Below are 27,629 nucleotides of genomic sequence, written 5' to 3'. Positions count from 1 at the left end.
CAAGATGACTGCTTAACCTATGAACAACCGCCGATACGCCTATTGACGGCCTGTGTCAATAGTCTATGTATAAAGAGAGATTGCGCAGCGGTCTCCCTCCATACATCACGGACGCCGGCTGTTTCTTACAGCCGAACCTGGTGGTAACAGCTGCGCTCAGCTGCGCGGCTCATTGGAGCTGTTAACCCTTTAAATGCCACTGTAAAAAAAATAATAAAAGTTCAAAAAAAGACTTTTGGCATATTTATAAACAAAATAATCAAAAGACAAAACAAAAATACATATTTGGTATCGCTGCACCCGTAAAAGTCCGGTCTATTAAAGTAATGCATTATTTACCCCACACGATGAACGCTGTCAGAAGAAAATATAAAGAAGCCCAGAAATTAGCTTTTTTGGTCACCCTATTTTTAAAAAAAAATGCAGTAAAAAGCAATCAAAAAGTTGTATGTATTCCAAAATAGTACCAACAGAAACTACAGGACATCCTGTAAAAAATGAGCCTTTGCACAACTATGTCGACAAAAAAAATAAAAAAAAGCTATTGCGCGCAGAAGATAATTTTAACAAATTAAATATCGTTGAAAAAAAATACAAGTAGTACAAAAAAAAAGCCTATATACGTTTCATATGGTAGTAATCTTACAGACCCATAGAAGAAAGTTATCATGTGATTTATGTTGCAGTGTGTGCGCCGTAGGAAGAAGACGCAAGGAAAGACGGCAAATTTTCTTTTTTTTTTCCATTTTTCTCCACTTAGAACTTTTTAAAGTTTTTCAGCACATTATATGATACATTAACCCTTTGCAATCCAATTTTGGATTCAGGGTTTCCTAGGGGGCTTTCCCTTACTGCCATTATACAATGGTGCCATCTGCTGGCTAGAGCCAGTACTGCGGTGTGGGACATGATGGAGAGGCCCCCGACAACAGAGCAGCCAGTAATCTACAGTAAGAATACCTTGCCGGACGTCTTCTGACATTGGGGCTGTACAGCCTTCAATCAGAATGTCTTTAGACATCAGACAGTGGATTGGAAAGAGTTAAATAGCACCACTAAAAAAAAAATATTTGTCCGGCAAAAAACAAGCCCTCATACAGCGATAAATATAATGGATAAATAAAGTACTTACAATTTTTTAAAAGGGAGGAGGAAAAAACGAAAATGGATAAACGAAAAAAAGGTTGGTCACTAAGGGCCTAAGGGCCAGACAGCCGTCCCAACGATTATCTCTGCTCTGCTTTCACACATGAGCAATAATCACTTACTGAATAGAGATGGAGTGCTCCAGAGATCTCTTCCACCCAGCTGCCTTCATTCTCTGTGAACAGGCAGTCTTTCATAGATGAACTGCTTATTTACAATGGCTGATAGCCATTAGGTGAGCTAAACACCAAGTGACTCCGACAAGTGAGCGATTCTCACTCACTTGCCCTGTCAAGTCCTGTGTTTACATAGGACAACTGTTGCTTGTAATTGCTCTTTTAAGCGATTACTCAGAAGACTCGGCCCGTGTAAATCCACCCTTGAATGCCTCATGTAGATTTTTTAATATGTGTGCTATGGCTAAAATTCATAATTAAGAAAAAAATAATTGATCAAATATTTGATATTGGTCACTGGTGGCTTGTTGGTCATGTAGCACATTAAATAATATGGAAATTCGATAATGTTGTTTTGATATTTTAAAAGTATCATTCCTGTAGTTTCATATTGATGACATATCCTTAAGATGGATCATCAATATTAGCTTGATGGCGACGTCCAACATCTGGCACCACTGCGATCGGCTGTTTAAAGTAGTCTTGACCTCTTCACGGTATACCAGTTACAACACCGTACATTGAGCAATGATTGTGTCTGATATTGTAGCTCAATCCCATTCACTTGAATAAGATGGAGTGGCAGAAAAGCCATGTGACTGATGAAGACGATATAACAGACAAGGAAGTTGCAATAGCAATCCTTCAAGTTTTACAGCCCCTTCAAACAACTGATCGGCTGGGGAGATGGGAGTCGGGACCCCATAGATGTTATATTGATGACCTTTTCGAATAACAGATCATCAATGTCCAAATGAGTACAAATTGAAAGCCATTTGGCATCTCCTACTACTGTTAACAATTTCCAATCCACTGTCTGATGTCTAAAGACATTATGATATAATAAGGCTGTACAGCTCCGATGTTATAAGACATCCGTCAGGGTTCTCTTACTGTATATTGCCAGCCTCTCTGCTGTCGGAGCCTATCCAACGTGTCACCTCATGCAGTACTGGCTTTAGCCAGCATATAGTGCTGTTGTATAAGGTCAGAAAAAGAGTAAGCCCCCTAGGAAAACCAGAATACAAATTGGATTGGAAAGGGTTAAAGCATTGCTATTCTCTGTTCGCACATAGGTGCGTGCAAAAAAACGTTCGTCTGACCACCCTAAAAGAGTAATATTATTTTTTTTTACATTTTACCAACAATTTAAGTACATAGGCCACCTTGGAGCCGTAGAAACTTGGGTTTGTTGATACCATTGTACAGAGCAACTGCCACGTTTTCGTCGTTATCCTATTTGTTGCACTTCCTGGTTTAATATGGAAATGATATCAATTAATTGCTATTTGATTACCATGTAATTACTACATGACTCAGAACGATTTCTGACAAAGCAAGCACTATCTATGCCTTAACAGCATGATGGATGTTCGACTAATATTTCACAAAACTTGGTAAATATGTTGTGATGTGAATGTTGTCTAATCACATCCTTTCTGCGCTGCTAGATCTGTGAAATTGTGTTACTAATACATCTGCCAGAAATCCTGATATTTGTTGTGGGGATGACATAAGCAATTCAGAAACCACACCTTTGCTAGACCACATAGAATGAAGAAGAAATGTGTCACTAAGAGTTTAAGATTCAGTTAAAATGTAAATTGCTTGAGGCAAAACAAACTTATATGAAAAAGGCCAATAAAGGGGATAGCCAAAAATATAACATGAGTCATCACTTTTCTCCATTTCCTGTTCTCCATCTTGTTGTCTCTGTTACTTTTAATTTTCTGCCCCCTTTTCATGTCAAAAGTAAAGGCCCATTTACACGCAACGATTATTGCTCAAAAGAAATCGTTTGAGCAACAATCATCGCGTGTAAATGCTTCCATCTTTCACTCTTTGGCTGAACAATGATTTTTAGGTGAGCATACAATCCATCATTCAGCCGGAGAGAAGATAACATAGACCGCATGCTGTGTTTGCTGTCCATGGTGCTGTATTTTCCAGAGGAGCGCTGATTACATTGTATTCCACTTGCAGCCCCCTGTCAGAACAAGGGAGCTGAATAAAGAGAACAAACCACCTGCTGTTCTCTGCATACAGCTCTGGAGGCTCATTTACATGCAAATGAACTTGATAAGCTGCTAATGGACATTAGTATTCATTAGCAGTTTATGCAAAATAATCGCTCAAAATCTTTTGAACAATTATCTTTGTGTGTAAATGGGCCTTAAGTAAGACGCCAGTGCACAGCACTTAAGAGAGATTTTTCAGTACAAACATTATTTTAGATAAAAAAGTGATTTATGTTGTTGCTAATTATCATAGAGGCTATTGTATTAACACAAGTTGTCCACAAAGTGCAGTCAACATTTAAAAGAAGTCCGTTAATTGTCCTCCATAACACTAAGCTAATCACACATAGGGGATAGGATGACAAGAGTAATCCTATTTCTGCTTCCACTGACACTACTTCCTGGGCTCTGAAATCGACATTTTCCTGATATGCAAATGAGGTATGAACAATTTGAAGGAAGCTTCACATCCTAAGACTGTTCTAGGCTCTCTCCTCCTCATTTGATCCAAACCCCGTTCCCTGCCCAATGACTAACTTCTCCAGCTCATCTGTAAAACGCACAGATTCTTCAACTCCGGGGAACTAGAGATGTCAATCACTAAAAGGGGACGTCTCTAAGATGCATCTGTCTTATGATATGTAAACCCATGAAATAAATGTGGACTTATATTATTAAATGTTATTACCATCTTAGACATGTCATATCCATCTCTGGGACCTGCGCCTAACACCATAACTGGGCCCCCAACCCATCCCGCCAGATGAGGCAGCCGCTGTACACCACATCCAGGCTGGAATTGAATGGACAGGTACAGAAACAGACACGCTCACTCTGTTCCATTGTTTCTGAAACACTTAAAGAAATGAATGGGAGTTACCAAGCAGTGCAGCACAGTGAATTCTGCTATTTCTGAAACTTTCATTCATTTTAATCGGATTTATGGTAACAGATTGAATTTACATCTATTAACCATTTATGGCAAAATTTGTGGATTTGCCCAAAAATATCTAAAATGGGAACAACCCTTTAAAGTTAGTTAATGATATCTTGGCGCTTACTGTAATAACCCTAATTTCTTACCTATAAACAAGTTGTGTTCTTGGTCAGGATTGATGTGAAGCTTTGTGAAACAATTATATAACTATTCTTTCCAAAGCAGGGTCTACATCCATGTTTCCATTAAAGGGAAATTTCACCCAAAACTAAAAGTTTAGCCGTTGATAGAATGTTCATTGCTGGCAAATAGAGATGAGCGAGCATACTCGATAAGGCAAACTGCTCGAGCGAGTAGTGCCTTATTCGAGTACCTGCCCGCTCTTCTCTAAAGATTCGGGTGCCGGCAAGGGGCGGGGAGTGGCGGGGGAGAGCGGGGAGGGACAGAGGTGAGATTTCTCTCTCCCCCCACTGCCCCCTGCTCACCGCCGCAACTCACCTGTCACCCGCGCCGGCAGCCGAATCTTTAGAGACAAGAGGGCAGGTACTCGAATAAGGCACTACTCGCTCGAGTAGTTAGCCTTAGCGAGTATGCTCGCTCATCTCTACTCGCTAACTTCAGCAAGATTTTTGTTTCTGAGGCTTTCATGCATCTGCAATCAGTTAGAGGCATTTCCACCCTTATAATACTAGATGTTTGACCTCCTCGCCTCTAGCAAAAGCATGATAACAGGGTTTATAGAGCTCAGTTTGATTCATTTTGACAAAATTATATGCCCTCCAAGCTCGTCAAACTCTGTCAGACTGTAGAGTATGATGTAGGTAGGTTGTGGAGCCTGTTGTTCTTGGGCAAGCCAAAAGAAAAGGAATTCAGTGTGTATATATATATGTGTGCCTTTACAATAGAGCAAAGTTTCCTAAGAGGATGCAAGCTCATGTTTGTAAGATCTTTCACCTTTTGCAAGTGTGTTAGACAATTTGCTGTGGCTATTTATTGCTTTATATCTATGAAAATGTATATGGCATATCTGTAAATTAGGGCCAATACAAAGTTGAGCCTAGACTGCCATACAAAGTAGAATATGTAAAAAAAAGAGTCTAGAGACTGACAATTTGTATTGTTGTCAACAAAAAATGATGATGAAATCACTAAGCTGTCACAGCATTGTAAACGTGAAGCACACTCATTACATTTTGGAGCATGCTCACTACAGCCTTCCAATAGCGGGCGCTGTAAAGGTATTGTTCAATCTCCCTATTTGCATAAAATTTCCCAGAAGAGCATTTATGTCACCTAACACCTACTAGGTGCTCTCCTTAAGGAGAAACAATACCCTTTCTGACCAACATCACAGGCCTCTCACCCAGCCAAGCCAGCAACCTGCTGTACACTGATGGGGGGCAAAAAACCCCAAACAGTCTGTCTGTGCATGGTTTATTTTTTCCTTCTCGAGAAGACTTTGGTTTGGGCTTGTATTCCACTCCTGCAGGACATTGTCATTAGGAGTTGCCAATTAACTCTGATACTTGAAGCATCTTTCTAGTCATTGCTCCTAAATGTGACTTCTACATGTTGAGTTGGTGCTAAATACATTTTACTTTAATTTTAACCCTTCCATGACGTTTATACTTGGGAATTGTATAACTCTAGTATACTGATATTTGACTACTGTACTTCTACTAAGAAAATGACCCTTATCCATCTACAATGTCTGTTCATTTTGCTTCCTTTTCATCTCTAAAACACGACCCGGGAGTCTGTAACACAGTTAGGAAATGAGAACCTGGTCGAATTCCTTTTGACCACTTAACAAGTCCTTTTTAGCCTATTCTGCTCCAGCCACTCACCCTAATCTCTGAGACACAAGGGCAGCCTGGGAATGCTGAACACAATAGGCCAATTAATCACTGGTCCCACTGACTGGCTCTGACTGGTACCTTTGTTCCAAGTTTGCTTCGCTTGTAAGACTGTAATCACTTTAAATTCAGCTCATCCATCAGACCCAAGAACCACCTGTGTGTACAAAAGGATGGTCTCGTCATCTGCATCCTGAAGGACTAAACCCCTTCTACTCCAGAGAGGGAGAAGACAACATCTACAGGGACTACATTGGATGTAGTGTAATTGACATGGTTACTAAAGCAATCTGAAATCATGTTCCATTAAGCAAAGTAATAGCTACATTTGTTCCTTTATCCTTCTCCACATGGCTCCACCTGTATTGTGCCTGCTTACCGATTGCTCGCTCTTCTTTATTGAAAGCTGCCATTAATCTTCGTCCATGCTGTCTTTTGACCTTCCTACTCCAATAATTACATTTTAATAAGTGAACCTGAGACACACGGAAACATTTCTTTTGCTCATTTAATGAAAAGCTATGACATTTTATTTCCAGCTGAAAAAAATGAAATCTGAAACGCTAAGGGCTGGGGAAACAGAGCTAAGCATGTTTGCCAGAGGCGGCATATGCTCATTCATGCACAAGTATAACTTCACAGCCACAGACACAACACTCAGTGCCACCTCTGATCAAAGTGTTTTTTGGCAGTGATAGGTGTCTCAGTTCAACGTGAAATACATTTCCCATGTAACTTCCAACTTTGTGGATGTGTTCTGTACCTGTACTGTGATAGATGGGCCAGCACTGCCCCTCTGGCATACACAAAAATATACTTATAGATAACTTTTTGTAAACTTACTTGGATGCCATCAGTAAAAAGAAAAAGTGAATCATAAATGCTTCTGCTATTTAATAAGGGCATTACTGTGATCTAGATAGGCACATATTGTATTCTGCTCTTCTCCCTTACCTCTCTGTTCCAAAGTTAAAAGGCTTTTAGAGAAATCTAAAGCTAAGGAACAATCAGTACAATGGGCTTCAAACTGCTTGCATGTTGCTCAGAACTTGAAGTTTATGGCTGCAGGAAGCCGAAAGCTCCGCGGCAAAAGTACAACATAGTATTAGGCTCTGCTAATTTCTACAGACGAGAACAATGGACCAAAAATTGTCCATTTGAGCCACTGCTCTAAACATTTTACTCTAACTTCACTGTAAAGGCGATTCAGAAGGCCTGAACAAAAATCTATAAATGGGCAATTTACGGTTCTGTTAGACTATAAAAGCGATGAAAGTCACAGCACACAATGATTTTTTTTCATAAATGAGCCAATGTTCAATAAAGTCAATTACATGAAAAAAGTTCCTGTGTGCCGACTAATTTATGGTTGGCGGGTACCTTTCATTGCTCAAAAGAAAAAAAAACACTGTTCTTTAGCAACTGTGGCTGTTTCGTAGATGTAGTGCACTCTATGGCCTGTATTTATATATCAATTTGCGTCACTTTCAGTGTAAACTGAGCCCCAAACAGTCAGTCTGTGCCAAAAAAGTTGCTATTTGCATTAAAAAAATCATTTTTGAACCATCAAAAGTTGCAGTATTGGGCATGGTTTATGGAAGGGGCATGACCAAAAACTGTTAGGTAGATTTCTTAAGCCTAAAGTATAAAAATTGCACCAATTCTGGTGCAAATATTATTATTATTTTTTTGCTCCTTCTCTCTCAGCGGGGAGGGGTCAAAACTGACACGTCGCTGTGGGGAGGGGCTAAAACTGGGGTGAGGTCGAACACGGCGTGATGCTCGCTCGAGTAGTGAGCACCATCGAGTATGCTAATACTCAAATGAGCATCAAGCTCGGCAGAGTACGTTCGCTCAACTTTAATGCTTACCTCTTTTCTCACCCCGGGAAACAGTGCAGTAGGTCTCCAGATCGCCCTGGTCAATACTGAAAGCAGAAGTCAGGTGACCACTCCAGAAAATCAGAGACTGCAGTGGTCTGATTGGCTGCAGTGGTCACCTGACTTTCGCTGCCAGTACTGACCAGGATCCTCATGGATGGCACCAATTGCACTAGACAGAAGAGAGGTGAATATAGCTTACTATATAAAAGGTTAGCTACTTAAAAAAAGGTTACTTTATCTAATAGACAGCTATTAAAAAACAAATAAGGTCGGACAACCCCTTTAAATCCTGAATGTTTTCTCAGAGGCCCAGATCCCCAGCAACCACCTCTTTCAACTACAGCCTATGAAATGCAGAGACAGGTCTACTGCACAGGCCAGAGCAATGCTATAACATCATTATATTACATTGACCCACTCAGTGAACATATCCTGGCATCATGTGATAGGCTGCAGGCATGACGAGGCTGAGCCCTATTCATTGTGGAATGGGGCTAGGTGATATATATATATATATATATATATATACTATTTCTGTGTAGGAACAAAAAGGGCACTAGCTAGCGGCATAAAAGGACACCAATCCTGAGTGGAGGCACATTAAGAGACATTATTACTGAGTCAGAGCATTATCTGAGGGCACTGAGGGGGCAGTAATGGGCACCATTGCTGGGTTGAAGGCCCAAAGGGTCACCATAACTAACTGAGGATGCTAAGAACACTGAAACTGAGTAGGGGCACCATTATAGAGTGGGAGCTAAGGGACGTTATTATTGCATTCAAAGGGCCACACATGGGAGATTACTATCAAGGGGCATTATTACTGCCTAGATGGCAAAAAAGGACACTATTATTTTCCAGCGGCATCATTACTTTCTAGGGCCCATATGAGAAGCATTATTATTTAGTAAGGGCACAAAAGTAGGTATGTTTACTATGTGGGAGCACTAAGCAGAGAACTATTACTGTTTAGGGGCACTGAGAAGATCACCATTATTCTGTAGGGGTACAAAAGATGTCACTTCTATTGTGTGATGCACTATTAACCTCTGGGGCACAACATGCACCGCTATCTGTTTAGCAGTGTTATTTCTAGGGGTGCTGTCTGTGTGACACTATTTTAGTTTGTTGTTTTTTTGGGTGAGGGTAATGATAGTTATAATAAGATTATTTCTGAAGTACAGCATCTGGGGGTTAACATGCCATGCAGCAGGTACATGGGGCAGATGGGACAGCAATAGGCACATAATTGTGGATAACAGCAGGATGGAGACTTTGTGTAGGTTGGGAAAAGATATCAAGGGTCCTGGAAGAGTGGGGGGCCAAATATATCTGTGCTGCAAACTTTGAAGAGACAAGTTGTGGCTGTAAGAAGTCATCATGCTGGTCTGGACTGGATGGAAAAGATGAGAAAAGGGAATGACTACTGTCAAAGAGGATGTGACCTATGACTCCAGAGTGCCTGTATAGTACTGGTATGTACCTTTATATGGTGATAATAGTTGTCTTTGTGAAATGAATTTTACTCTGCAACAGTATGGCAATATTATTCTGTCACTAGGTGGTGGTCATTGTGTGACAGCAATATTGGGCCTTGTGTAATAGTATTATTGGTAATATTGGCCTTAGTATAAGGTTTTTTTTTCAGTAACAGTATGAAAATAATATTTACTGTAATTGCTGTATAGTGGTATTATGTTCAGGTATAGCAGCAATAATGTTATATGATAATTACATAAATACGGAAATCTGTTTTTTACATATGTTTTTAATGAGTAAGAGTTACTGCATGCTTTTGGGCTTGTGCACCTTGAGCAGTGAAAACCCACGTAAGTTGGGAAGAGTATCATATCTCCTTATGGAGAGCACCTGGAAGGTTGCATGAGGAGATGCCTAGGAGGTAAGTGAGGACACTTATAAAGCCATGCAAGCTCTTCTGGGAAATATATGCAAATAAGGAAGATAGAACAATACCTCTGCAGTGCCACCTACTGGATGGCAGCATTCCTGCAAATCAATATCCAACCCTTTATACAATTCTTTATAGTACTGATTGGGAATTGACCAAAAGCTTTTGGCCAATCATTGTTATAAAGATTTGTATAAAGGGTCTGACATAGATTGGCAGGAATGCTGGCATCCAAAAATCAAACCCAAGTAAGACACACTGATTTGTATACATGAATGATCCTTGGCAGTAACTTTAAGGAATAAATAAGGGAATTACAATACGGTATCGGCAATGCATAACTCAAATTCTCCATTTGTAGAGTGAAGCTATTTCAGTCAGTAGCAAGGAAGTTAAAGGGAAATGCTTGCAAAGTTCATAAGTAGAGTTGAGCAAACATACTCTGCCGAGCTTGATGCTCATTTGAGTATTAGCGTACTCGATGGTGCTCTTTACTCGAACGAGCATCAAGCCGTGTTAGACCCCGCCCCAGTTTTTGGCTCCTCCCCGCTGTGACGTGCCTGTTTTGGCCCCACCGCGACGCAGCGCGCGTCATTGGCAAATTTTTTGTCTGGTGGAGAGAGAGAGAGAGAGAGAGAGAGAGAGAGAAAGAGTGAGAGAGAGAGAGAGAGAGAGAGAGAGAGACGAACCTAGAAAAAAAAAGGTCGGCACCCGGCATCCCACATACAAAAATCCTCGAGTGTCCCATTGTACTCAATGGGGTTCGTTACTCGAGTAGAACTCTTGAATTTATGAAAAGCTTGACTCGAATAACACAGACCCGAGGATTTGGGTGCTCGCTCATCTCTATTCATAAGCATTCATTGTGAGTCTAAAATGGCATATTGCACTTACCAGTTTAGCCAATGTTCAGTGAAAGCATAGTTTAGACTGATTGTGCTAGGATTTAGCTCCACAAACTCTGTAGAGACACAGTTGGCTACTTCAGTTTGAATGCATGACCCATATAATTCTGAGTTTAGGTTTTATTTTCCACACACTTAAGCATTGCATCACACAGGCCTTTAACTAAGCAATCGGTCAGCTCTCCAATTATTGCCAGTTTGATCATAACTGTAGTACTACATAGGAAGGGAAGGTATTGCTTATGGCACATATTTGTTGCTACAGTTCTAGAAGGCATTCATAGGAATGATCCTGTTATGGGGTTCTTTTTCACCTATAAGAACTTGTGTTCATCCAGACATTTACTTTTACCAAAGTTTTAATAATATCACAAAATAAAAAATATTTTTAAAAAACTGAAAGAATTGCTTCCTGACACTATATTCTGAGGGCCATAACTTTTTTCCATTTTTCCCATAAATTCAGCCGTGTACGGGTTTGGTTTTTTGTGGCTGGTCACTCTGCATTCCATCCTTTCTGAGAAACAAGGTGGCCAAAAATCAGGAATTCTGGTCTTTTTGTATTCTGGTGTTACTACATGGAATAAATCCGACATTTTAACAGTTTGGACTTTTGTGGATGCAGAGTTACCAATTTGTTTATTTTTTATTGTTTATATTCTTGACGTAATAAATGAAATTAAATAATGTATTGAGCTTTCAATTTTTTTATGCAAATGTTTTTGAAAATTTTATTAAACTTGTTTTATTTAGTTTTTTTTCAGTCTAACTAAAGACTTACAATGCAATCACTTGAGGTATCTCCTATTTAAACCATAGGATGCCGGTGTTAGGCTCTGTTCCATTGGATGGTTCTCGATACTTGGGTTCTGTCAATATAGTTGGTGACAATAGCTATTATTATTGCAGGTACAATTATGAAAACCATGGCAGAAACCAGGCGGAGTCCATTATAGGCAATCGGTTCCATCAAGGGCCGATGTTTTCCATAATTTTAACAGTTCCAGCACGCCATTTTGTTCTTTAGTTAAATAACAAAATAGAACAGAAATATGAACAGGGCCTTAGCTGTATAACACAGCCAGCATCCGCTGCTATAGAGCGAGTGCCTAGGTCCTCTCCCCTTAGATCTTCAACTTTATACTCCAACCTAAAAAACATCTTTCCCAGTCTGAGAGAATAAGGTGTTAGGTTGTGCTGCTGGAGTTTGTTGTTCTACAGGGTTCCAGGAGCACACCTGCATGGGTGAGGGTTAAGTGAGCTGGCTGGGTGTGGATGTTCTGGTCAGCCAATCCCTAGGGTTTGGGGGTAGATAGAAACTCCATCCCCTCTTCAAGAGGAAGCTATATTTCCTCAGTCGTGTCTGCCTGTGTTTGTGTCATGACAGCTTGCAGCTTGCTCTGTGAGTAGTGTCTGGTCAACTTGCAGCTTGCTATGTGTGTAGTGTCTCGTCAGCTTGCAGCTTGCTGTGTGTGTATTGTCTGGTCAGCTTGCAGTTGCTGTGTGTGTAGTGTCTGGTCAGCTTGCAGCTTGCTGTGTGTGTAGTATCTGGTCAGTTTGCAGCTTGCTAAGTGTGTAGTGCCTGGCCAGCTTGCAGCTTGCTGGGTGTTTGGTGTCCTGTGTTGTCTGTTTAGTGTCTTGCTAGAGTAGAGACTGCAAGACACGAGGAGCCTTGTCGCGGCTTTGCAGCTTAAGTTCATTGGCCAATGTATGAAGTAATCCCTCACTTTTATATTCAGCTTTACCATCTGCTGTAGTGTGTGAGGTTGTGTGGTGAGTTTGTGCATTTTGTCAGTTCTGCCTGGTTGCGAGTATCACCATTCAGGGAGAGCAGGGCCGAGGTTCCAGCAACGGGGCCGCCTTTATTGGGGCGATCACTCTGCTTGTAGGTAGGGCCAAGTCATCTTCCCTGCAGCACAGGATCAGTTTTCCCTGACCCCTGTTTTCGGGTCACGTTCGTGTGGGCCTGGTGCTCAGTTGCCCACACGAATGTAACACAAGGTCCTTACATCTGAACAAGTAGAGAAAATTAGCTTGTTTGCTGAAAATGAAGCTCAATATAAGTGGTGATTGTCATTCTAATTCTACATATTTTATGCTACACGCAGCATTTTAACAATACTTCCCCAAGGCCTCTCTATTCCATGGTGGCTACAAGACACTAAAGTTGCAGCATTTCTGTAATCAGTGTCAGCGGTTTAGCAGGTTAAAATGCACATCACACAGTAACCCTGGAACCCTCCAAAGACCAGAACTTGAGAAATACTTAAAAAAGTTAAAATAGTGTTGAAATTATTTTCCATAATTTGCAACTAATTTCTAATATTAACAGCCGAAGCGCAGGCCTGCGATTACAGATCTGTGCAGGCATTCAGAGAATTTATTTTGAACCTAGAAAACAAGAACGGTGTTGTTCCTGGTTATTGAAATGAGAAAGGAGATAACATTCCAGATTGTAATCCCAGTTATATATTAGATTTACATAATGTATTCCTGAAGTGATAAGAACAGGTAAATAAATAAATAAATCTAGGTGACTTTTCACTACTCGTTCATCCAAGTAAGAATTTTCGGCAGGACCGTACAACACGTGTTCTTGTTAACCCTTTCATTCATACTACTACACATAAAGTTATTAAAAGAGATGCACATTTTTCAATATGAATTATGTGACTTATTCTACTCAGTAACCATGATAGATAGTATACCTATACTTCACACAGACAGAAGAGGAGAGCCTGTTCCCCTCTGACTGTGTCTGATCTACAGAGAAACAGCAACATGAAGGATGTTATAGAGCAGTGGTCCCCAACCTTTTTGGCACCAGGTACCGGCTTCAAGCAAGAACATTTTTACAAGGCCCGGCAGGGTTGGGCGGGACATGGGCGGGGCTTTGGTTATATGGGGCGGGGATATGAAGGGGGTTGGAGTTTAGTGCATACTTATTCAATTATGACATTTAGAATGTCCTGGCAGTACAAATGTAGGGCAGTATAATATATCCCCCCCCCCAGCAGCACACACATAGGGCTGTATAATATATCCCCCCCCAGCAGCACACACATAGGGCAGTATAATATATCTCCCCCCCCCCCCCCGCCTTGCAGCACACACATAGGGCAGTATAAATTCTATTTCTCCCCCCCCCCAGCACACACATAGGGCAGCATATAATTTATCTCCCCCCCAGTAATAGACAGCCCGACCCCTAGTAATTAGCAGCCCCTCCCCCTGTAATAAGTAGCCCCCACCCCCAGTAATAAGCAGCCCCCACCCCCAGTAATAAGCAGCCCCCCCCCCAGTAATAGGCATCCCCCCCAGTAATAGGCAGCCCCCCAGTAATAGGCAGCCCCCCAGTAATAAGCAGCCCCCCCCCGGTAGTAAGCACCCCCCTGTAGTAAGCAGCCCCCCCGTAGTAAGCAGCCCCCCCAGTAGTAAGCAGCCCCACTAGTTGTAAGCAGACCCCCCCTCCGTAACAGGCAGCCCCCCGCAGTAACAGGCAGCCCCTCGTAGTAAGCAGCCCCCCCTTAGTAAGCAGCCCCCCGCCATAGTAAGCAGCCCCCCCTTAGTAAGCAGCCCCCCAGTAGTAAGCAGCCCCCCGTAGTAAGCAGCCCCCCCTGTAGTAAACAGCCCCCCCAGTTGTAAGCAGCCCCCCCAGTAGTAAGCAGCCCCCCTAGTTGTAAGCAGCCCCCCCCAGTAACAGGCAGCCCCCCCCCCGTAACAGGCAGCCCCCCCATTTGTAAGCAGCCCCCCCAGTAACAGAAAGCCCCCCCCCCAGTAATAGGCAGCCCCACCCCCAGTAATAAGCAGCCCCCCCAGTAGCAGGCAGCCCCCCAGTAGTAAGCAGCCCCCCAGTTGTAAGTAGCCACCGACCCCTCAGTAATAACCAGCTCCCCCCCCCCAGTAATAACCAGCTCCCCCAACCCATATACTTACCTCCTCGTTGCTGTCAGCGTTGCTCTCTCTCTGCTTGCCCTGATGTCAGTGTGTAGACCGGAACGCTTCCTCCCCAAGTCCTCTCCTGCGGAACTAATGAGCAGGGGACTCGGGGAAGAGGATCCTGGCTGCACACTGACTTCAGTGTACGCCGGGATCAGCGCGATTACCAGCGGGGGGCTGCGGCGCTCCCGCTGGTAATCGCTTCAGTGGTGAGCGGCGTCGGCACGCCACGGGCCACATATCACAAGGCAGCGGGCTGGATTCGGCCCGTGGGCCTTGTGTTTAGAAGAAAATTTCCAGCGGTGCCGCGGACCGGCGCTAACCACCTAACGGCCCGGCCCCGGTCCGCGGACCGGTGGTTGGGGACTTCTGTTATAGAGAAGTACTGAGCAGTATAGATGTGATTCTAGTAGCTGTGAGACAGTAAAATACTTACTATCAGCTGCAGCAGCGTCTGTTTGTGTCTTTTAGCTTCTCTTTTATGCTGCTCCTCCCCCTACTATTCTATGAGCAGCATGTAATCTTTTCTGTTAGTAAGCGGTTAGTTGGTCTTTTCTACCAAAACAGATTTTAGTGGTTTCTCAGATTTGGGGGAAAATGGGAGGAGGAAACAAGTCTGATAAGTGAAGATATCAGCACTTTCCGATGAGAGAAAATTTCTTAAAATCATCCGTACTACTGCTTGATGCAAGGATTGTTGAAATTACACTGGCCAGTTAATCCCTTCACAAGCTGTAAATCCTCACAGGAGAAGGCTCCAAGGAGTGGTGTAGACTTCAGACATTCAGTAATAAACTGCTGGACTCCCTGATGTCTACAGCACTCCTTAGGGCCTTCTATGAGGATCTACAGTTGTGTTCAAAAGTTTTGAGACTGACACTAATTTGTCTTTTTTACAAAGTTTGCTGCTTTGGTGTTTTTAGATGGTACTCATTTGTTTCTGTGGTATGCTGAAGTTCAACTGCATACATTTCATAAGGTTTTAAATTTTTATTGATAAATATATCAATTTTAGGCAAATGCTCCTTATTTACATTGTTGAATTTCAAAACTTCTGCAATTTCCCCTGGCATGCCGGATATCAGCTTCTAACCCAAATCCTGACTGATGGCAACCCATTAGCGTTTGGAGTTTATCACACTTTCTGTGTTTTTGTTTGTCCACCTACTTTTTAAGGATTGACCACAGGTTTTCAATGGGATTGAAATCCGAAAAGTTTCCTGGCCATGGACAAAAAAATTTCAATGTTTTGTTCACCGAGCCACTTAGTTATCACTTTTGCCTTGCGACTAGAGTTGAGCGAACATACTCTGCCGAGCTTGATGCTCGTTCGAGTATTAGCGTACTCGATGGTGCTCGTTACTCGAACGAGCATCAAGCCATGTTCGACCCCGCCCCAGTTTTTGGCTCCTCCCCACTGTGACGTGCCTGTTCTGGCCCCTCCCCACTGCGACGCAGCATGCGTCATTGGCAAATTTTTTGTCTGGGGGAGAAAGAGAGAGAGAGACACGAACCTAGGAAGAAAAAAAAAGCTCGGCACCAGGCGTCCCACATACAAAAGTGCTCGAGTCTCCCATTGTAGTTAATGGGGTTCATTGCTCGAGTAGAGCTCTCGAATTTTATGAAAAGCTCGACTCGAATAACATGGATCCCGAGTATTTGGGTATTCGCTCATCTCTACTTGTGACATATTGTTGCATCATGCTGGAAAAAAGCATTGTTCATCACAAAGTTGATCCTCCTGGATCGTTGGGTCAAGTTGCTCTTGAAGGATGTTTAGATACAATTCTTTATTCATGGCAGTGTTCTGAGGCAAAATTGTGAGTGAGTCCCCTGCCTTGGATGAAAGTAAACCCACACATGAATGGTCTCCGGATGCTTTACTGTTGGCATGACACAAGACTCATGGTAGCGCTCACTTCTTCTTTTCTGGACAAGCTTTCTTCTAGATGTCCCGGACAGTTTAAGGAGGCTTAAATGGAGAAAATACTATACAGGGATTGGACTGCAGAGAACTGGGGTGAAGTTATTTCCTCTGAAGAAGCCCCCAATAGACTGTCCAGCAGTGCTGTAACAAACTGCCTTTTATTACAGATAAATATTCCAACTTTTGACTGCCTAGAACACCTGCTGCCATTTTTCTACACCCCAGTTCCTATATCTTCATGCATCGCTGAGTCACTTGACCTTGTTTCTACGTCAAAGTTATGGCTTTTTGGCCGCGATTCTTCTGTGAAGGCCACTTTTGGCTAAACTTCTCAGAACAGTAGATGGGTGTCCCTGGGGCCTACTGGTTTTTACCTTTCTGCCAGTTCTGAGCTGATGGAGTTGATGGAAATCTGCACATCAAATATATACATGTATATATACAAGGATTTACCACATTAGTCAGGATCCAAGAAGCAGACTATGCAGAACTGCTTCAGAGACAGTCTAACACATAGTGGCAGAATGCAAGTTGCAAACAGGAAGAGCATACACTGAATGGAACAATCAAGTATCTTGCACTGTGTACAGCACAGCATATGAGCTAAACCCTCACAAATCCAGGTAGGAGACTCTGCAGAAAGTGGTGGATAACAACAGGGCTAAGATCCCGTATTACTTCCAGATGCAGAAGGACAAACCAGTACTAGCCAACCAACCAGACATTGTGGTAATTAACAAGGATGACCAGAAGACAGTGGTGGTGATAGATATAGCAGTACCAAACAACAGCAACATCAGAAAGGAGTATAAGAAGCTGGAGAAGTACCAGAGCCTGAAAGAAGAACTAGAGAGGATATGGAAAGTGAAGGTCAAAGTGGTCCCAGTGGTGGTAAGAGCCCTTGGGTCTGTAACTCCTCAGCTGCAGGAATGGCTCCAACAAATCCCAGGAACAACATCAGAGCCCACTATCCAGAAGAGTGCAATACTAGGAACAGCCAAGATTCTGTGCAGAACCCTCAAACTCCCAGGCCTCTTTCAGAGAACTTGAGGTCGGGGAAGACACATACCACTCATAGGGGTGAATTTTTTTATTACACACATGTTCATATAGTATTAAATCACATATAATTGCTACACACTCCTTCATGTTTTTGTTTTATACTTTTAGCAACTTGTATATTAAAAAAACTGATATTCTTACTTTTGAATTTTAGATATTTCCCTAGAGTTGGTATAAGGGCCTGGTTACTGGATTGGAGAGAGAAGGCTGGTCCCTAATTCACCAGCGAAGGCCAGGTCTTGTACAGTCAAATGGGTGGAATAAAGTACCAGGTGTGAGACAGAAAAGTCCCATGTATAGTCAGTGCTGGACAGGCAAGAATTTAATTTTGCTTTTATGTCATTTTTGTTAGAAAACAAGTTTATAAGTTCTGTAAAGTTCTAAAATCTGATTGGCCGAAAGTGGCAATGGTCTTTCTATGCATAATTTCCGATGTGACTCTGTTTCACTTGCAGTAAACTTTCCATTACATACTACGATACTACAAAACCTTCTAAAAGCGACCACTTGTTATTTTTGTTAACACTTTTTATTCTGCAGATCATTATGTTGTTTGCTGATTACAATGCAATCAAGCTTTACAACACTTTAAGCAAGGGATTGCTGAGCAGCAGAGAATAGACGCACCGTCTCTAGCGGCTGAGACATTTAAATGAAAAATGGATTTATTAGGTTGGAACAGTGTGTGTGAGCTGCTACCTTTTACCTCTGGGAAAGCTGGCGTGATTTAGACTCAGCTTAAATGATATGTGTAATGAGTTTTGTAGTTTCATTTCATCCATAATTAGACAAAGATCCCAATGAATAAGGCTGTTATAAAACAGTTAATGTTCACGGAGGATCCTGGGTCTGCACTTGCATAACGTGCCTATGGTATTTACTACTTGTTCGCTAGGAGTTAACCGCTGGAATTTTTTAAGTAGGAGATAGAAAGAAGGTAAACTAGTAGACCACATTTCACGTGTAACTCAGCTGTCACACAGACTGACAGTATCTCCCCCAGTCGCCTCTCTCCCCTGGGTCAGGAGCTGCGGGCACATGGCTCATGTCAGTGGGTGACAGCTTCTGCTTGTATCTATCCCTCTTCCAACCTCAAACTCTGCTTTGCTTATCAGCTGCCAAAACATCAGCTTGAGGAAGCTATGGAAAAGCGCTCGTCCTTCATACTTCACAGGACCATTTGTGTAAACTACGAACATTGTTGCTTTGTACTTGATTATCCTGAAAATGGTAAAATTGTGAAAGTTTACTAAAATTTGCAGACTGATATTCTACTACGGGATATTTCGAATGAATGGCCCACCATGTAAATACGTGGATTGGTCAGGTCTACTAGGATGGAGACTGATTTTAGTGGCTTTCTGTTATGTCCTAACAGGGCATATAGCACCCACATACATTGAACTCATGGGGCCCCATAGTAATACTTAGAATTGGGCCCCCCTCCTACAACAGGCAGCATATCTATATCATAGCAGTTTTAGATACATCGGCTCAGCTCTAATATACCCCTAAATAATACAGTCACCATATTGCAGTCAGATGTCAGCTGTATACAGTGATAGTGATTACAGTGCAGTTATCTCCAGTATCACAAATGACATCTCTTCTGATTGGTGATGTCTGTTTTATCTGAGTCCAGACTTCCATAAAGATGTCCTCCAGCCACAACTCATCTCTGCACTCTCTGCCCATCCTGCCGCTACACCCAATGAACCATTCACTATCTCCAAAGTACAGGTTCCCCGTCTGCAGCCCCACAGTGTTTATGTCCCCTCTGTGGCCCCTGTGGAAGTGTAGTACACAGGATGGCCTGCAGAGGGCTATAGAGACAGGCATTGAGGTATTACAAAGAGTTAACAACTTTTGGGTGTGTCAGGAAGCATTACAAAAGAGCTAGTTCCTGACACACAGTCAAGATAGTACCAGCTCAGTGGAGCTGAGGAGGGGGGGGGGGGGGGCTAGCCTGAGGTCCAATTTGGACCAGTGAGATCCTGTGGGGATCTGTTTGGGAACCGTCACATGTCTGATGGAGGAGGATGCCCTCCAGATGCCCCGGGGAGGGGGAGTAGTGTCGGTGGCCTAGTGGGTTTGTGAACCCTAAAATTATGGACTGTGTATGATATGGTTTGCTGTGCAGTGGAATAAATGCTGGTAGAAGCCAGTTTTAAAGAAATTAAGTCTACTGGACCCTGCTTATACGAGAGGTGCGCCATTTCCCGGATAGAGAGGTTGGCGATCTGCAGGCAAGAAACCCCTTTGACACACCCCACATAGTGCTTATGTCTCCTATGGGGCCCCACATGGTGTTGACATCTCTTCTTGGGCCCCACAAATTTCTGGCATTCCCTCTGACCCCACAAAGTGCTGGCTTCTTCTTTCTGATTCCACGCAGTGCTGGGGTCCCCTCTGTAGCCCCACAAAATACTGGGGTCCCCTCTGTGGCCCATGAAGCTTGTAGTCCCCTAACTATGTTGCCCCTTCCCCTAATATTCGTCTAGCAGCACCACACCAGATAGTAAGTCTCTCAGTAACTCACAATCTATCTGCTTCAGACACTATGCAGGCGGCTCTTCACCTCCTTCCTTCTCTCAATGTAGCTCTGTCCCAGACCTGCCTGTCCCGTAGGCCCCCTAGTCGTGGCGTGGTTTGCCTACTTTGGCGTCATAATACTGGGTTATAGTATCAAGGATAGGCAACTTATAATGGTACAATACATGAGATGATCTCTGACCACATCTTTCATGCAGCAGCATGCCTTCTAACATATTTTTCAATGTCTATTGTCAATTTTGGCCAAAATGCATCTCCAACAGAAACACTGATCTAGTAGTCAATATAGCTCAAACCTTTAACTGTTGTTGAATTCAATAGCAGATTCCAGCCACTCATCCAGCAATGTGAAGAATACAAGTAACCCAATTACAAGTTCTCCAAAGTTTTAGGAAATCATTTTTAAAGTATTTCCTCAGTGCTAGAGGACAGCAAAAACAGCTTGTCACTCTGAGGACTCTAACAAACAGCTGCTAATATCTTAGCTTCCTGGATTCCTGTATATGAACATATTATATTTTGCTTATACAGAATCCGTCACCATCTTTTTGCAGCACTCACTGAGAGCACCATAAGGTAGGACATGCTTGCTGATTACAGTGATGTGTCTGCATCTGTGCAGTAGTTTAGGAGAAACTTGCATTTGATTAATAGCAGCCAGACACAAAACTAGTCCTGCATATTCATGAGCTGCAAGTTCGATACCCCCACTTTGCTCTCCAGCCTATGATTGGCAGTTCTCTCTCTATGCTCAGTAATAGACAAAGAGCTGTCAAAAAGAGGCGTAATGGCAAGGTGGGGAAAACCATCTCATGAACATCCAGGACTACTTCAAGTAGTCCTCTATGCACGTGCTGCTACTGATAAAAGGCAAGTTTCTCCAAAACTACAGTACAGATACATACATTAGACATATCATTGTAATCAGTATGACTATTACTACCATCAGATAGATGCAAAAAGATAAGTACAGAGTCGCACTAAAGATAAAGTATCCTTGTATGTGACAAAGAGTAAATATCAGGGGAGACATGGGGGATGGGGGTGAATTAGGAATCTGCTTAAATTTATCAGTGTTTGCCATAATAATAAAACTGAAATATGCGTCAATAGTTTTTAATGTACAATTCAATTAAATTGCTAAAGAAATAAGGTCTTAAGATTACCCGCAAGAAGCTGAGGTTGCGGCCATGCTCAATGCTGGTGATCTCCAGATTCCCCATTACCACTTCACAGTTCTCATAATACTTGCGCAGTGACTTGTATTGTTGGTCCAGATCAGATAGAGAGCTCAGTTTATTCTCTGTTCCTGCACAAACTGCAAGAGAAAAAGATAGGATGTAAGAATAAACTTCTAGTATAGACAACGGGGAATACATTCTCAGACAGTATACAGGATGGGTATAACAATTCCTTCACAACATGCTAAAAAGAATTAGAACGATTCTGTACACCTAGTCAATTTCTCTTAAGAAATACTTCTTGCAAATATCTACATTCCAGCCTGTAAATAGGAGCCCTAATGTTCAATGGTAACCTTATATCTATTAGACTTGACAAGTGTGGAGCATGTTATGTCTATGGCCCAACCAAACGCATTGGCCTCTGCCCAGTTTTCTCTATTACTAATGCCAACCTCACCAGTCTGAGATATTGAGATACCTTAGAGCAGCTATAAGGGTAAAATAAATAATTCAAATAAATACAGTTTTTTCAATAAATTATTAAAATATGGAAAAAGGCAGGCAGGGGGGTGTGGATCCGCCTTTCAACACACCAATTTCACTTGGAGTTATCTAAGGAGGCAGCACTTAGGGGAATCCCTGTTTTTCTCCCTTGACACCTCCAAGCAGGCTTTGGTTTTCACTGCAGAATTCCTAAGCCATTATTTGCAAAAAATAGTCTCAGTGGTGTGGTGGTTAACATGGCACAGAACAAAGGTGTGGTACCTGATTGTGTGAACTGTGATGTGTTCAATGGCCAGGACTGGTAGCACAATCTCAGTATCAATGTCCAGGCTTAGGGCAGGGCAGGTAGCAAGCAAATATGAAGTCCAGAAAATGTAGCCAAGGTCAGGATCATGGAAGTCAGATAGATCAAGAAACGGGCAGAGGTCAGAACTGGAATACAACAAGATGTACTGGGGCTTTGTGACAATCCTAGGAGACCAATTGCTTAGACATCATCCATGAGTGGAATAATGGCTAATATAGCCAGAGGTGGAATGGGATTGGTGAGTGATCAAATTAGAGAGAGCACACTGGTCCTATAGGAAAGTGGTGGGAATGGAGACAAGGCTACCAGCAGGGGCCATGGAGTGGAGGAAGCAGTAGAGGAAGTGTAGCATGCACCATGTAGATGAGAGTGGCACCTAAACGCATCCCCAGCAGTAGGTTAATGGGGAGGACAGCGGTGATACACTGAGACAGAAGATACATTGTAATCTAACATTGTAATGAAGTCTTTGCCTTTGGATGCTCATTTGGGTTGCAAGGCTTCATGACTATATAAAGTGCTGTATAGATGAGATTTGTACATAGAGACCTATGTATATATTATTTATGGAATCAGTTGGTGGTATCTACATAAAGGGTAGTGCATAAATCAATAAAACAATCATTTTACTGTTATAGACTCAGAACGTATCTGTGCTTGGTTTCCGAAGAAAGTCTAGTCTAGTGTTGACATATATCAAGATGCTACAGTAACCAAAGTCTGCTCTTTACTCGATTGCATCATCTGTTATTTTCCATCAGTGTCAGGACCGATTTATCTCTATCTGCAGTGATAAAATGGCTTTGTTAATCCTGCTCCACTTATAAGTAAAGGAAATGTTCCATTGACACAGACACATGCTGCCAAATCCAGTAGAGCAGACTGGCTAATGTTATTCTGTATCCTCTCTCCAGGGCAAACTGCAAACATTCCTGTCATATGTCTTATTCCTGGTAAGAACTGTATCCCGAGTCAAAGTCATTAACCTTTTTCATGCTGCAGGGATTGTTGTAGCATCACACATGATCGGGAAGACTAAGAAAAGTCAACCACATTTTGGTCCACTCAACTTCAGCATCTTGGTGTGCCAAGAACTAGGAAAATAGGGGAGATGGAATAAAACCTCCACTGTGCCACCTATGGAAGGCAACATTCATAGGAATGATGCCTTCCAATAGGTAGTACTATGGAGGTTTTATTCCATCTCCCTTATTTGCATATTACCCAGAGAATCATGGCCATTTGAGTCTCCTCACTCACCATCTAGGTGCTCTCCCTAATGAGAAAAGATAGCGTTTCTGACCCAAGAACTAGGAAGTCATACAGTTCCCTCTTCATGATTTATTTTTATTGCATAATTAAAATATTTCTCTCACTATAATAAGAATTCATCGCCCTTTTTATTTGACCTGCTGTTCATTTTGCCAGCATGGTAATAGTTATAGGCCACAGATGCAGTCGAGGAAGATATGCAATTGAAGACGTTCTCTTAAGCTATGTGTACACTTGTATTAAAGTGACTGCTTTAGACGTTGGTGGAATATCTTAGGGATATGCCAACAATGTCAAATCAGTGGAGATCCACCAAAGTGGCCGAAAAAGTGCCATGCTAGTTTGTCTTCTGCTGGCACAACTCAGCTGGTTGTGCATTGATTATAAGGGGTCTATCATACAGAAAGCAGAGCAGATTCGACAGAAGGCAAAGTGGCACCTCACGTTCTAAACTTTCCCACCCATATATCTTGACATGCCAAAAGTCATGGGATTACAGTATGTAAATTGATTATGAATTGGGATTGCCTCAGGCGACCTCTTGGGAATGCCTACACTTGTATACGTTGTGAGGTGTTATTTTGTGAGTGAGGTTGAACAATGGCCAGCGTGCTTATAGCAAGGTGATATGAATTATTGGAGTTTGAATGAGGAATGGTAGTAGGTGCCAGACAGATGGGATATTCTATTTCTGAAGTTGTGCTTGCATTTAGCATTCCTCAACCCATAGTGTCACATGTACACTAGGAATATGTCACAGCGCAGTTCTTGTCCACAGGTACTTTAGGAATGCAACTGGCAGCATCTGGCTAGAATTGTCCATGCAAACAGACAAGCAACACTAGCAGGAATCACATCCACATTCAATGGAGGAAGGCCCACACATATATCCTGCAGCTGAGTACAGCATTCTATAGCTTCCGTAGGATATGGGAGAAGAAGACTCAACAGAGTGCCTCTATTAACACCACAACACCAAACACAGTCCCTCACCCTGGCTCATGAGGTTACTAACTGGACCATAGAGGACTGGCAATATGTGGTGTGGTCACAGTGCCAATTGTTTTGGGATAATGGTAGAGTTGATGTGTGGTGCATAACTCATGAAGCTATTGGCCTCAGTTGTCAGCAAGACAATGTGCAGGCTGGTGGTGGTTCCATACTAGTGTGAGGTGTGTTCTCATTGTATGGATTGGGTTCAATGGTCCACCTAAACACATATTTGACCAGTGCCCAGTATATTTGACTGCTTGGTTACCATTTTCAGTTCTTCATGGACTTCATGTACCCCAACAATGATGCAATATTCAGGCAGGATAATGCACCATGCCATTAATTTCAAGCTGTCCAGTATTGGTTTGAGGAGTATTATGAAGAGTTCCTACAAATGATGGTGGGATCTGTACATTTGTCTGACATTAACCTAATCAAACATCTATCGGCTGTGATTGAGAGAGTCATTTGCCTCTGAGATCCTGCATCTACAAGTACAGCAGAGCTATGGGTGTCTATCCAGATATCATGGCTCAACATCCCTTCAAACTTTTTCCTTCCACTTGTGCAATCAATGCCAAGTTGAATTGCTACACTTCGCTGGACTAAAGGGGACCTACATGATATTAGTTCCTGTCCCATGACTTTTGGCATGTCAATGTAAAAGCACATCAAAGGTTGCTGCCTTTATTAAACACCTAAAGAACTTTTTGTGTTCAGAAGTTCAATGACCTCTATGCGAAGCAGATGTCCGGTACATAGCGACTACCTGCACAGCCGCTATCCACAGTATGTTATATTCTTGTGAAGAAGTAGCATAGGCTTCCATAAAGCACCACGGATGTTTGGAGAAGTGGCTCTTGTTGCATGCCAGACATCTGCTCTCTATAGTGGTTAACAACTACCTCCTGCTCAGCAAGCAGGAAGAAGCAGAGGCAGCAACCTTTATGCACAAAGATGAGCACATAGAGCTTATCCTCCATTCATAAGTTTATCCTACCAAAAAAGCTATATTTCTGCATTTCCTCTCCCGGTAAGCTTTGCTTAGTATTTTCCCAATGTGTTCTCTGATATAATCCATATTTGTTTCCCTCTTCCTTTTCTATATTATTTAGTTTGTTTTTCCTTTTCTCAGGATCCTTAACTCTCCGATTAGAAATTGACCTGACAAGTAATTAAAGGAATTGATTTGCAAACTTCAAATCTTGCCAAAGAAGTGATCTGCCATCTGTGGTGTCAGCTGTTCTTCCTTGAGGTTTCCCTACGCACCTGAACTTGTGTTAGTAAAGGGGGGAGCCCTCAAGCAGGTGACATACCATGAGCACAGATATGGTACATTAGCAGCACACGCACAACCGGTGGTAGTCTAATCCCAAAGGCATATAATGATTGCAGCCAACTTCCCCATCAGTTACTCTTGCTGCAGTGAACTCTTAACTGGATCATTTCTCTCCGAATGACCTGCCTTATACGGAGATCTTATCATAGACCGCTATCGGTTTTGTATGCTAACCAAGGTTGAATTCCTAACCTTTGTTTCTATTCCAGGGTTCTTAGAAACAGAGAAGATATGAAGATCAACCGTCCTTATCAGTCTGAATGCTTTCATTGTTTCAGTCGTGTACAGTATTTTTCTTTACATAAATGGAATATTAGTTCCTATACATTTAACCCTTTCCACTCCAATTTGTATCCTGGTTTTCCTAGGGGGCTTACTCTTTTTCTGCCGTTATACAACGGCGCTATCTGCTGGCTAAAGCCAGTACTGCATGAGGTGACACGTTGGATAGGCTCCGACAGCAGAGAGGCTGGCAACATACAGTAAGAGAACACGGACGGACGTCTTCCAACATTGGAGCTGTACAGCCCTAAATCATAATGTCTTTAGACGTCAGACAGTGGATTGGAAAGGGTTAATGAACAGTTTCGCAGGACACATGCTTCCGAGTCACGAGGCCACCTCCACGGTAATTCTAAGGACTACAACAGCACACCCTTGATTTTTACTGTACATATTCTAAAATTAAAGACATTAATCAACTTCTTCACATTGTCGTAGGAATTACACCCACTGGGGTTCCTTTCATAGGCGTCAGTTCAAAAAATAATAATTTAGCATTTTCTAAAAAGACAAAAATGACAAGCTTGAGCTGATGTTTCTTAAATGGCTTTTTTATTAATGGCCATCTATTCGTCAAAGATTTTTGTCACATAGACATAGCTTTCCATTTGATTTAAAGGGAATGCGTCATCAGAAAATAACCTATCGTATAAGTTTTTATGCTGGACATAATTTTTTAGAATTTTTGGTCATTTTTTAACATTTTTGGTCATTGTTTAACATTTTTGGTATTGTGATCTATATTTTTAAAATATCATAATATTCTGCAGTTTCACACTGCCCACCAAGCCTAATAATAGTCTGATACTTCCTGTCCTGTACTGAAAGCTTCTCTGCAGTCATCTGGTGGGATTACAGTGAAAGGTAACACCTATGTACAGAAAATGCAAGATCCACCATTCACAATAGGTGATGGTCAGAGCTTACTTCCTCCCCCTCCCTGCACAATGACCTCTGTATAGGTCACTGAGCATGCCTAGACCCTTCACCTATAGAAGTCAATAAGTCCCTTCTTGTCCAATGTGTCTGTGGTCCATGAGGCTGTTGTAAAGCCTATCACTAAAGGCTGCTGTAAAGCAAACCATTTTTACATCCATTGTACCTGCGACAGTAACCTTTTTACAAAGGCACGATTGCACCCCCGTAGTCATATACAGTCAACAGAATAGTGCAAATAGCCGTAGGCCTAAGCTGCATGACTTCATTCTAACAATTCGATTGCACAAGGTCACTTATGATTGTGCTTCCTAAGAACTGATTTACAATCTGAGGGTTTATTTACACCCAGCCGATATACGCTGTCCCTCTCTGCAAGGGGGGGAGGTGGGATGGAGCCGGAACTAGTGTGCTGAGCTTCCGCCCCCTGCCACTGTTTGCAATGGGAGGGGTGGGATGGGATGGAGCTCAGCACACTGGCTCCCTCCCTATCCAGACTCC

The 27,629-nt window shown here is 42.3% G+C and overlaps 1 protein-coding gene across 1 annotated transcript in view; it reads right to left on the bottom strand.

The window, feature by feature from the left end:
- Nucleotides 1–27,629, bottom strand: part of ERBB4 (erb-b2 receptor tyrosine kinase 4) — a 1,004,693-nt gene that overhangs the window by 584,879 nt on the left and 392,185 nt on the right. The window contains exon 2 of the mRNA XM_066575628.1: nucleotides 21,478–21,629. Within this exon, the coding sequence (XP_066431725.1) occupies nucleotides 21,478–21,629 (152 nt within the window). The remainder of the gene's footprint in view (nucleotides 1–21,477; nucleotides 21,630–27,629) is intronic.

The sequence above is a fragment of the Eleutherodactylus coqui genome, chromosome 8 (assembly GCF_035609145.1).
Source record: "Eleutherodactylus coqui strain aEleCoq1 chromosome 8, aEleCoq1.hap1, whole genome shotgun sequence".
Classification (NCBI taxonomy): Eukaryota; Metazoa; Chordata; class Amphibia; order Anura; family Eleutherodactylidae; genus Eleutherodactylus; species Eleutherodactylus coqui.
The sequence above is the reverse complement of the archived record's forward strand: the minus strand, read 5'-3'. Positions and strand labels throughout refer to the sequence as shown.